The 12459-nt window shown below is 37.0% G+C and overlaps 3 protein-coding genes across 7 annotated transcripts; all 3 read left to right on the plus strand.

Moving 5' to 3' along the window:
• The first annotated feature begins 1931 nt into the window (after positions 1-1931).
• Positions 1932-2383, plus strand: LOC119546558. Its single transcript, XM_037852922.1, has 2 exons — positions 1932-2079; positions 2242-2383. Exons 1-2 carry the CDS (start codon positions 2036-2038, stop codon positions 2342-2344), a joined length of 147 nt encoding a protein of 48 aa, XP_037708850.1. The 5' UTR covers positions 1932-2035; the 3' UTR covers positions 2345-2383.
• On the plus strand, positions 2376-2768 carry LOC119546555. Its single transcript, XM_037852919.1, has one exon. The coding sequence runs from the start codon at positions 2406-2408 to the stop codon at positions 2637-2639; it is 234 nt and encodes a 77-aa protein (XP_037708847.1). The 5' UTR covers positions 2376-2405; the 3' UTR covers positions 2640-2768.
• A 5642-nt stretch (positions 2769-8410) lies between these two features.
• Positions 8411-12306, plus strand: LOC119546554 (UDP-glucosyltransferase 2). 5 transcript variants are annotated; one of them, XM_037852913.1, is made up of 6 exons: positions 8411-8462; positions 9524-9787; positions 9846-10228; positions 10296-10494; positions 11135-11583; positions 11711-12002. In XM_037852913.1, the coding sequence occupies exons 2-6, from the start codon at positions 9533-9535 to the stop codon at positions 12000-12002; spliced, it is 1578 nt and encodes a 525-aa protein (XP_037708841.1). In that variant the 5' UTR covers positions 8411-8462; positions 9524-9532. The 5 variants fall into 5 exon arrangements, with proteins under 5 accessions (XP_037708841.1, XP_037708844.1, XP_037708846.1 ...); XM_037852916.1 differs by having other exon boundaries at positions 8414-8481; XM_037852918.1 differs by lacking the exon at positions 11711-12002 and adding an exon at positions 10577-10653 and having other exon boundaries at positions 8438-8481; positions 8544-9787; positions 11135-11242.
• Positions 12307-12459: the final 153 nt, after the last annotated feature.

Below are 12459 nucleotides of genomic sequence, written 5' to 3' on the forward strand. Positions count from 1 at the left end.
CACGGCCCCCGCCCATATCGACCCCCCTGATGACCTCAAACTCAGTCTCACTGACTGAGGCGAACCCGTTCCAGCGGACGGCAATGCAAATTAGAGCTATCGAGCAACTGGTTTTATCAGCGAAAAATTTGCAAACAACTTCACAACTCCAAAGACAGTCGACTATCATATACCTTTAAAAATACCAAAATAATTAAACTCTTTAAACATTTTTTGTAAAATATATTACGAATTATATCCAATAAATAATCGCGTTGATCTTATCATACAATTACTTTACTTATACAACGATCGTTTTTCGATGTGACAAAAGCTGATGGAGAAAATACTTGCCACTTTCTTAGTAGTCAGTTTTTCAGTGTCAATATCTGAATGTCTGTTTAGGTATATTTGTATTTTTAAGTTAGGTTAGGATTGTTATTAATGTAATCTCTATCTTTCATAAATACGCCCTGTTCCGAATTTATTTGCTTTGGTAATTTAAGTTTAAGTTTCATTTCTACCGTACCATTTAAAATATAGAGTTGTACGAAACCAATCTTAGCATTTGAAGGGTATTATAACCACCCCAACGAAACCTGCTGCGTATCACGTAGTCTTTTCCTTTGTCTCCTCTCCATAAACTTGATCATTATGATTCGTATAACGTTTAGAGTTGCCGGCCGGCGGTTTTTTGACACGTCACCCAAAATTCCCCAGAATAGGACGTTTTCGTCAATTTGGGATATTCTAAAACCCTGATAGTAGCATACTCAACCAATGTATGCACTATCTGCCTATAGGAATCTAAATAATTACGAACATCACCTGATCCCTATTGATATAGCGAGTTATGCATAAACCGATAGCTGATGAAAAGTCTTGGTTAAATTGCATCAGCCAATTCGATCAAGAAAACAACTTGAAAGCCTGTTGCCGGTTTATAGTAGGTATACTAAACTGTTGTTTATAGATATATAGATATAGCGATTCGATCTGAATTATGCTTAAAAACAGAAAAATAAGGAAGGTGTTTTTAAAATTTTTAGAAATGGTATTGAAAAATATCTAGTTTAACTTCAAAAAAATTATTTCGTGTTACGTGTTATTAATTTGACTATTACGACTTCTTTAATGAGTTCAATGATATTTGGGATTCCCCAAATTTTTAAATATATTTATGAATATTAAGTACTTTTAAAATCTAGTTAGATTTGCTAGTAAACAGTAAACAGCCACAAAAACAATTTTATAGGTTTAATGACATTCAGGACCCCTCCATGCCATGCCCTTCTTTCAAAAACTCGTTTTAACATTTCTAAAAAATTAAATAAAATATTGTACTTTGAACGTCTAAGCCGCTGTTTTAAATGTCAAAATCTGCATTTGACTCTTGTATTATATATCCAATTTATATGTCTGCCAAATATTCAGCTTATACTGCATTATGCAAATGTGCCAGACACATGGTTCAATAATTAAATATCTTGCCCCAGACAGCGAAAAAAGAAAGTAAATAGACGTATGTATTTTTTCGAGACAGGTTGATTTAAACAAAAATTCCTTACCGAAAATCTATATAAAGTACGGACTGTTTAATTTTGAACACTTGGCTAAATGACTTCGAGAAGCATGTTTCACTGATCCTTGGGGGAACCACCTGAATCTTTTCGATCCAAAGAATTCCCCAGTATAATTTGTTTATTTGTTTGATGTTTGGGCTTGTTTACTCTTTCGCAGAGATGTTTACCGTTTCGGACCGTCAATGTAATTGCAAATGTACCATGCGGTCCTCCATTGACGTACAACTCGGTGGCGTAAACAAGAAATTTGGCACAAGCCTCTGATTTTGCATCAGAGGCGCCGAAAAACTAGTTTAACTTGAGCACGCGCCCAGCGCGTGATGAGATCATCTAAATCTGGGGGACCTTTCTGATATAAAAGCACCGCTTTCGGTTCGAAAACCAACAGACTAAAGTTTGAAAGCCTAGCAGTCGATACCTAATCAGCGATTATTAAAAAATATTTTCCCTAACGTGCATAAACAAATGTGTCAATGAAGACACCGGACACCAAAGCCAAGTTGCTGAATAATATTAGGTGAGGAAAAAGGAAATTTGAGGACAACTTTCAAAAAGAATATCATTTTTTACATGCTGGAACAAAACAAAAAAATTGTTAAATTGCTAGAAATGCTAAAGAATCTTTACTTACTCATATCCTTTATTATAAACTAATGTTTCCCTACTCTTATATTTGCAGTCTATCTAAACATCTGTCTTCCAAGAAAGGCGGCTCTCGCACTAGTAACTGCGGCAATTGTCTGGAATTCTCCGTGCTAACGCGTCTCTCCAGTGTGCCCTGAATCCCCCAGATCACCCAAGCTCACCCAAGCTCCTGTTGAAACTCGAAACAAATCCTTGAAAATGGTTCACCAAACTCGCACACCCAGCAAGGCCGTACCCGCCAAGCACCTGAGTCCCATGAGGACTGTGGAGGGTCTGGGCGGAAAGTACGCCGTATCCAGCAGTCCGGCGGATAGTTTCCTGCGGAGTACAAGGCTCACGGTTCAGAGCAACTCCCGACAGTCGGCGGCCTTCAAATACAACCAGATGGTCACCAACAATCGGGAGCAGTTCAATAACCTGCACTTCTGCTAGGAAACGGTTGGGGGTTCGATGCCCACCGCCACTGGAGAGACCGTACTGGAGGAGAAAAATGTCACTATGATGGCGATTATTTGTCACATTACATAAATGCAATAAATTCATTTATAAAATTTCCACTAATTAATTGAGTTTCATAAATAGCAGCAGTCACGTGTCCTGGGGGGCCGGGGAAATTTATTTATTGCAATTTTTTTTTATTTTGCCAAATTAAATTACCCCAACTAAGCCTGCGAGCATTCGTCGCCGTCATTTTTCATTGTTTGCGGCTGTCTGCCTCACTTTGTCATATGCAAATGTGGCTGTGCGATATTTGCACATTTGATATTCGGTTTTTTTCCACATACGGTCGCCATATTTTTACATTAGCGCCGAATCAAAAGCTTTAAGGTTTTAACATTCGCTCGCCGGGATTTGCATAAATCTTCGTTGGCTTTCGCATGTTATTTTTAGGCTGAATTATGAGAAAAGACAGGGGTATCATGGAGAAAATTTGGATTCTAAGAATAGTAAATCAAGTTGCAGTGTAGCGAAAGTTGTTTTCATTACGTCGATGAACTTGAACCCTTTTTAAAAACAGGAATTTGTAATCTTTCTAACTGGGTCACGATTGGAAAACCGAATTAAAAGTTAGAATTGCACATATAAAAGTTATAAAACCATTTATTTTGCTTAAGCAATGAAAACTTTAGAGGTAGGGGTTTCAAACTAATTACTTCCCTTTAGACTACTTTAAACTAAGGAATTCCCCGAGTTCATTAAAAAAACTTGCCCAAAAATTCCCCATGCTTTTTAAATACTGTCTAAATTAAGCACAAGTTCCGCAAAGTCTAGAGTCCAACTCAAAGTGATTTAATTAGCATTCAGAAGTGCCTCATCCCCTAAAAATATTTTATATCACCACCTGTCCTACCAACTAGTAGAAAAAATACTAAAAAACTCGAGAGTTGTGGCCCAGTAATTTATGCAAATAACTGGACTGAAATGCTAATTTAAACGTAAACAACGAACGTGTTTTAGGTTGGATATATGTAACATATGCTTGGCAGATCAGCTGACTGCCTGCGAACTAGTTAAGTTGGAAAATTATTATCAATTCGAAGATGATGACTTAATTGTTGCTAGGATGAAGAACCCAAAGATTCAGACATCATAATTCCCACCCTACAAGATCACAGATTTTTCGGTATCACAGTTGGCTGATTCGGAAGCATTAAAAGACAATCTGTTACATCGAAAGTGCACAAATCATCGCCAGCCACAGATTTTTATGCCCCAAAAACATTTTTATTATTCCACTAAATTAAACGTTCAGTGAGGATTGAGTTATATAACTGAGGGGTGGGTGGTTTTCCAGGGGGCGAGCCAGATATTGTGTGTGTCCTTGTGAGCGATGCGTCGACAGTCATTAAATTATCACACATTTAACTTCAAAAACAATTCAAAAGTAGACCCCAGAACAAAAGGCAACCCTCGACCCCCGAAACCTCCGGTTATACACCCCCCTTTTTTCACCACCCACCCCTCCTTAGGTTTCTTGGGAACTTGACTTTCACCCCAGCCAAAAGTGTTTTTGTGGCCCTGCCGCATTACAAGCTGAAAACATGGTTATTACATCAGTAAATTGCAGACGGAGGAAAACGGGAGTTATGAAAGGGTGTTCAAGGGGTCCGAGGGGTCAGAGGGTTACTTGTGGGCGTTGCAAAATGGGCGATGGATGGATGCTGTCTTGTGATGATTATGACAGCATGACGACTTATCTGAAACGACCTATTTGCCACCCCCTCAAGCCAGCTATTATGTCTAATTTAGTTTTTGTTTCTGTTTTTGCAATATGTCGACCATTAGCAGGGGGTGGGGGATGGGTGAACTGGGATGATTGCCCATGACGCGGCAATAAGTGACGATAAATCATAAACGAAACATCAAATCCAGCACTTGACCCTAAAAGGACTTCCCGTTGCTTCAAAATGGACAGCAATCTTGGCGCTCTCGCATCCTTAATATTTTTAAGGAAAGTAAAGTAAATATGAACGGTATTAGACTGATCCGAAACCCTTGGAAAATTCACTTAAGTCGCCATGTCCTGGACACGTGTCCCTAACTTTGTTGCAAATTAATTAATTGCCAAGAAGATGAAGACGGCAACGGAGGAAGATTGATTAAGAGACAGCCACGATAACCCTTCAATGCGGCTGTCAACTTATCTATCACGCCAACATCCAAAAAGTTACCACCCACCTCTTTTCATTCACTCTATAAACAGGGAAAAATAAAAAATGCCTGCATCCTTATAATATTTAAAAAAAATTATTGAGGAATGAATAAGGACAATCACTTATGCAACTGCTTATTTTCTGTCTTTATTTTGATCCATAATTTTAAATAAGTCACTTTTTATAAGTCACTTTTTGCACAATATAAGTACTTTATTCCCCTATTCATTCACTGTAAAAACAGAGAAAAGCCTTTTTTATAAAGAAAATAAATTATATTTTAGGAAGGAATAGGGAAAATCGTTTTTCTTTGCACAAAATCAGTACCTAATTTTACTTTTCCAATTAAATTCCGAGTCAATGTCTTTGAGTGGTAAATGTATGACTAATATTTTTCTCCGTGCACCGCCCCTTTCCCCAAATTTTCCTCTGACTATTTCGTTCTGATGATTTATCGACATTTCTGCGGAAATCGCTGTGCCAAAAGCCAAAACGAAATGAAACGTTTTCCGAAGCAGACAAGAGAGAGTTTTCGAGGGGTTTCGGAAAAGCGGCGAGGAGAGGTGGGAAAATTGCAGGGGATCAGACTTCAGGTTCGTCCATGTTCTTGGAGCGGAAACGCAATCGGCGCACTGCCAAAAATAAATTGATTACTGTCACGGAAATAGCTACAACACACATATTCCGTGGGGCATGGCTGCCTCAACTTTGTTTGTTAATCGATTTGTTCGAAAGAGCACGAAGACGCGACTTACTCGAAAATGTCTTAGTAAGCGGCTTGAATCACAGTGGTTACTCAGGGGCTGTCTTCGGTTGGCGTCAGTTTTATAGATCACGTGACATGGCAATAAATAGTTTGACCTGTCAATTAAAGACACCTGTAAGGTAGGAAAATCGCTGCACAACTTGGAAGGGAAAATTCTTTGAAACTTTAGGTGATGAGAAGACAGGCACGCACGCAATGTTCACGCTTTCAATTTGTGCAAGAACTTGTGAGATACATTTTCTGATATGGTTATTGGATTAAGCAGTCGATTGGTTTTACCACCATTGATAACGATAATATGATTAGACATGTGATTAAAGCTATTAAAAAAGTGATTAGATATTTCATTATCATAAAATTTATTGATGATGATTTACATTTCTTTAAATAACTAGGAATAAAATTGTTCGTAGACTGTTGTTCTTTTTGTTAAAAATGTTTTCCTTCTTTACTCGGTTCAAAACAAAATGTGCATAGATTTCTCCACAAAATTGAAGCTTACTTAAAATTTTTCCTTTCAACTATCTGACGGTAAAGTTTTCCTTTAGTGCCCAGACAAGCCCCGAATCTCAAACCCTTTCTTCTACAAAAAAGAGGACATAGCGATTGATTGCTGGTAACAAATGTATTAGAAACTTTCTCTGTATAATTTCCGCATTTGCAAAGAAAAACGGACACGGTTATATGGATACTTCACTTTAAATTGCACTTCCGTGCGAAAAATTGTTTATCGAAAACTTTCGTTTGGATTTCCAGCCACCTTTTAACCACCTACCCTGAAGTTTCATTTTCAGACAATGAGAATAGAACGACGTTCGCTGAAAATCCCCTTTCAGCCCCGCCCCATTTTCGCAGTGGCGTGCCGATAAAGTTTGCACCTATTGTCATTTTATTGATTTGTTATAAATTTCACACACTACACACACGCTTATCTTTTCATGCGCTTCTATTAAATGTAAATGACTGGAAAATGCCATATGCCCCGCCCACAATTTGAAATGGACACGCGCCGCCCCCACGGACAACCCTTTTTCCAGCTTATCTGTGAATTTTCAATAAGATTTCCTATCATTTTAAATTCCATTTTATTGCCAGAGCGAAATAAATGACCAGGTTAGAGAGCCGGAAAAGTGGGAAAGTCAAAAGCTTAAATGTCGGGACGTTAAAATAAATTGATACCGGGTAAAGACTCTTTTTCCAGCAAGGAGATTTTCCCTGATGCTTATCGATTTGGCAACACCTTGAGGAAAATTGGTAAGGGAGTGGAAACAGCTGCGGATGCTGCACGGAAAAATTGGGAACGTCTCGAGATTTTCTCGCTCACTCACACTTGATTTGATAATCTGTCGTAAATTGAAACTTTTCACTTGTGAAACGCTCACAATTAAGTCACACTTTTAATGACGTGACGCAAATATTAAAACGGAACACACTGCCTGGGGAAAACCCAACCCCCTTTGGATTTTCCACCCCCCTTGCAGCTGTTGACAGCGTCCAGTAGCTGGCTTTGTTTTTGTTGTGACTGCTGCGCTAATTAGCCGAGACGTGAAAATTTTTGCTTATTATTTTCCCTAAATTTTAACGACCTTCCTTCAAACGGAACTTGAACTGAGCCCATTTGCTAGATATTTTATATGGTGCAACATTTTGAAATTAGTATCTCGAAAATTACGGTTATTGTCAAAGTGAATTTTAATTAGTAAAATCCAAGTTGCGAGTGAAAACAGCAAGTGACGAGGTCCGGAATAAAGAGAGCATGTCGAATCTCTGATGGCTTTCGGTGTTTGAAGATTGTCCGTAAAGTATGGCAGCAGATTATTATTAGCTGAAGGTTATTAAAATGAATTTTTGACTCTTTTTGATTAACCTAGCTTAGTTAAATATAATTAAATAAGGGGAGGCTCAATATTTAAAACCTTTATTGTTAGAAAAACCTCTGAAAGTATGCTATGAAAAAATTAATCTGTAGACATGTTCGGTAATTCTACAGATACGTAGAGAACATATTTTTTACATGTAGATATTAATAGCACAGATGTTGCCTTGAACTTCTATATTCTAAAATATATTTTCATATCACAAAAGTAGATATAAGATATAAGATATATTTTTGTTATTTTAGCGTTGAATAATATTTAAGTAACTTATAATTAATTACTTAATCTTATAAGTTCAAAGTTATTTTAATCTCTGATTAAAATCAATTTGAGTATATTTATTAAAAAGGTATTATTTTATAAGATATTATTTTTGCGTTGAATAATATCTTAGTAAATTATTCTAAATTATTTCACCTTATCAGTTCTAAATTGTTTGTATCTCAGATTAAAATAGGTGTGAGTATATATATAAAAAAGCGGCATATAACCGTGAAAACTGAGAGCTCGTTAAGCTAAATGTTAGTCATCCAAAATCACGTAATAAATTTGTTGAGCTTGTTCCATTGTTTTTCTCATTAATATGAATTGCTAGATACAATATACCCTTCAGTCATTGCACTTGCAATTTCGATTATATAATCTGCATATTCAGCAGGCCCTCAAAAGGTATACTTCACTCCCCTTTCGCATATGCCCCCTTGATTTGGCAATCTAATGGCCTACCGCAAATTGCTCATGACTTGCGGGGAGTATGTGTCGGGTTCTTTGGGTTTGAGCGTATATATCGGAAAACTCTGTCTCGGTTAGGAGGAGGAAAATGCAACAGGCCAGTTTGCAACTCACGGCAATTGCTGTTAGCTAAGTTGGCTCTAAGCCGCTGTTGCCTTGGCTTTCAGTTGATCGCGGATCGTGGCAGTGATCAGTTGCATTCTAAACTTTTATAGGAAATTAGGAGGTAACAAAGGAGATCGCTGGTACTTAAAATGCAATTAAAACTTTGCAACCCTCTTGAAACACAATTTTCGGAATTTTACAGCCATTTAATTACCCCGAAAATTGCCATAGCAAATTGTTAATCAAACAACACCAATCAGCATATAGCATACAATGTTAAAATTGGGTTTCTAAGAAAAAACCGAAACAACAAAAAACATAAATGGGAATTAAAAACGACTATCAAATACCTAACCCAAAAAATATAATCGTAGTTAAAATAACATAGTTTAGCTTACAGATTATTAAAGTGTCAGTAAACTAGAAAAGTCGACTGCAACTTATCAAAAGTATAAACTGAAAATGGACAAATTAAGTTTCCAGCCGAACACTACAATTAAATAACTGGGTGGACACCTCTTAATCGCCACAACTCAACTTCTCAACGCTTAAGAAATCTGTCGCTTAAAGGTCCAAAAGACAATTGCCAGTCAAATTCCGGTCACGATCTTAGCATGTTCTCAGAAACAAAGTTGCAAGTGCAGCGATTCAGATACAAAAGTATCTGAAACAACAGCAATAGCAACCTTTTGTGTCCCGTGAGTAAACTTTGATCTTTTGTGCAGACCCCGGATCGAATTGTGTTGCATTTTGAGTTCCACACAAAAATATTTAAAGAGATTATTATGGTTTAGATAAGATAGCAATACAATTGTATTTCTTTTTATTTTGCCATATATTTATTTGTCATATTTACATGTTCAAATAATAGCGTTAACACCAATTAATTTGTCATTACTAGACACCTTAAGCCGTTTATATTGGCGTACTATAGAATTCATGTAAAAAGTGCACAAAAACTATAAAAAATATCTACAAGTCCCCACCTGACAGCACATATAAAAAAAGATTTAATAAAGATTAAATAGCTATCTAGATTAAAAAGCAATATTACCTGTCTCTTTTTGATTGAGTAATCATTTTAACCCGAATACAGAAAGAATAATTATTTGTGAATTACAGAAAAATATTAATGTTAAACGGTGAAATACTAACTTGTATTTATTGGCTGGCTAAACAAAGTGGTTTGTAATGCTACTGCTGCCTCTGTTTTTCTTGACCTTTTCTTTGAGACCGGAACCCAATGGAGCGGCGCAAATTCTGGGCTTGTTCCAACATCCCGGCAAGAGTCACTTTGACTTCTTTAGACCCATGTTTTTGGCCCTGGCGGAAAGAGGTCACAACATCAGCATGTATAGCTATTTTCCACTCGAGAAACCAGTGGCCAACTATACGGATTTTGTCTTCCAGGGAATGCCTCTTCTCACAGATATTGTAGATCTCAAGGTAATTAAGAATAGATTTTTGGGAAGGTAGAGTTCAAGTAATAATTATTGCATTACAGAATTTCGAATCGGAATGGAAGCCCCTGGGACTGCCCTTCAAGGTGCCCACATTCTTTATGCTGAATGATTGGGGACTTCGATCCTGTAGAGTGGCTTTGAACTCACCCCTCATCGCTCAGCTTCTGGAATCCCCCATCCGCTACGACGTCATAATACTGGAGCATTTCTCCAACGATTGTATGGCAGCGGTGGCCCACCTTCTGAAGGCACCTGTAATCGCTTTGAGTAGCTGTGCCATAATGCCTTGGCACTACAAACGAATGGGCAGTCCGTTCATTAACCCCATTATGCCCATGAATTTCCTGCCCTACACAGATGAGATGAGTCTGATCGATCGACTGAATAATTTCTTCCATTTTCACACCGTAAATACACTGTACAAGTGGGTATTACATTTTCTTGCTTTCGAAATGTCTTATCTTCTTCTCCTTCGATTTCCCCTTGAAAAGTTTGATTACCCAACCAGCCACCGATGCGATGATCGGTCAGAGATTCGGACCTGGGCTGCCACCCATCAATGAGATCGTGAAGAATACGAGTCTGATGCTGATCAATCAGTACTATGCCTTAACTGGTCCACGCCCCTATGCTCCAAATGTGGTGGAAGTGGGCGGATTGCAAGTGGGCCCACAAAAACCGCTGCCACAAGTAAGTTTATGTTATATTTTCTAAATATACTTATAACATTTGAACCTACAGCTAAGAAAAATAATTGTTTTCTTATAATCAGATAAACCGCTTGTCTAAGGTCGCAGAACTCTTTATCAAATATCCCCGGACATTTTATTTCGTTGAATAAACGCAAAAGTAAAGCCAGATAATTATATATATAATATAATATGGGCAAAATATCAAATGTTTTTGCATTTTTTGCATTTCCTAGCTATAAATATGTACATCTTAACTAACCTAATTTTAATATTCACTTAAGAGGTGGCGGTTTTTAATGTCATTAGTTATGCCCTTTTGTTTTCTTCAGATTAGCAAAATTTAATCCAATAATCACTGACAAAAACAACATAATTTATGATAATACACTGACGCATTTTGAATAGATTGGCAAATGTTTCACGTGTTTATTTATTTAGGTCAACATCTAAAAGCATGCCTGCGAGCTGTCAAAATTTTATTGTGTTGGAATATATTTTTAACTCATAATTTTTTTAGTACTAGCAATCATTCATATGAACAGCAATATTTCTTCAACAATGGTTTAAAATAAATTCTAGAACTGCTGTTTATTTATTTCGTTATTTAGTAACTTTGAATCTCTTTAATCTCTTTTCAGCATTTATTAGATCTTTTGGATCGCTCTCCCAATGGAATCATTTATATCAGCTGGGGCTCCATGGTGAACACAAACACACTACCTTCAGCCAAAAGAAATGAGCTTTTCCAGAGCATTTCCCAGCTGAAGGAATATAACTTTTTAATGCGTTGGAAAGGTGAAAAATCCCTGGACAAAGAAAAACCCTCCAATCTCTACACCTTTGACTGGTTGCCCCAAAGAGATCTGTTGTGTCACCAGAAGGTCAAGGCTTTCATTTCCCATGGAGGACTTTTGGGTACCACGGAGGCGGTTCATTGTGGAGTTCCAATGCTATTGACACCTTTCTACGGAGATCAGTTTCTCAATTCCGGCGCCATAAAACAGAGAGGCTTGGGAGTGATTGTTGATTTTAGCGATTTTGATGCGGATCACATAACCAGGGGACTACGAATTATACTTGATAAAAAGTAGGGGGTTGCCTAGAAATAATCTAAACTAGATTATATCAAATTTATGAATATTATTTCGTTAATTTGGGTGTTATGATATTTGTTCCCCTATTTTACTATACTAATTAATATAATTTCTTTGTAGATTTGCAAATAATGTTCGCCGATCCACTGAAGCGTTCCGGCAACGGCCGATTCCCCCGCTCGAATTAGCTATCTGGTGGATCGAGTACGTGATAAAATCTAGAGGTGCTCCCCTTATGCAAAGTGAAGCCAGACATATCAACTGGATTGTCTACAACTCGATCGATGTTTACTTGTTCTGGCTGGGAATCGTATGGCTGATGATTGTCGCCTTCTGGAAGCTCGTTAAGGGGATCGGATCAGTTTTTGGGTGGGGGAAAATCTCTAGAGATACTAAAACAAAGAAACAATAAATGTTTAGTTCAATGAACTCAATACGCTTCCGAAAATATGTTTCGTTTTGGACACCCAACCAAAATAGAAAAAGTACGTCGCATTATAATAAATGATGATCATCTTTATATATTATTAAGCCTTAAACCATTAAATTACACATCCCATTCACATGTCACAGAGCCAGTACATTTTCGTTTAACTAATTAATTTAAATTTGTGTTATCCGTGCATAATTTAAACGTATCGAAATGTAAAATTAAAGTTACGCCATAAAGCTTTCTGTCAACAAAAAGTTCAATAAACCAAAACTGTTACTGAGAATTGCTTTCACTTTTTAATTTGAATTATCAGTTCCATCATAAGTGTGATTAATCATTTGAAATCATGGAAAAATCTCTGGAATTTTAAAGACCCTATAACAAAATATAAACTATATACATATAACCCTCATTAGTTTTTAATTTCTAATTTAAT

This window comes from Drosophila subpulchrella, chromosome 2L (genome assembly GCF_014743375.2).
Source record: "Drosophila subpulchrella strain 33 F10 #4 breed RU33 chromosome 2L, RU_Dsub_v1.1 Primary Assembly, whole genome shotgun sequence".
Taxonomy (NCBI): domain Eukaryota; kingdom Metazoa; phylum Arthropoda; class Insecta; order Diptera; family Drosophilidae; genus Drosophila; species Drosophila subpulchrella.

Coding starts and splice junctions, on each gene's coding strand:
- LOC119546554 (XM_037852913.1), top strand. CDS start 9,533: ATGCTACTGCTGCCTCTGTTTTTCTTGACCTTTTCTTTGAGACCGGAA. Junction 10,495..11,134: donor CACAAAAACCGCTGCCACAA/GTAAGTTTATGT, acceptor ATCTCTTTTCAG/CATTTATTAGATCTTTTGGA. Junction 11,584..11,710: donor CGAATTATACTTGATAAAAA/GTAGGGGGTTGC, acceptor ATTTCTTTGTAG/ATTTGCAAATAATGTTCGCC.
- LOC119546558 (XM_037852922.1), top strand. CDS start 2,036: ATGAAGACACCGGACACCAAAGCCAAGTTGCTGAATAATATTAG. Junction 2,080..2,241: donor AAGTTGCTGAATAATATTAG/GTGAGGAAAAAG, acceptor TTATATTTGCAG/TCTATCTAAACATCTGTCTT.
- LOC119546555 (XM_037852919.1), top strand. CDS start 2,406: ATGGTTCACCAAACTCGCACACCCAGCAAGGCCGTACCCGCCAAGCAC.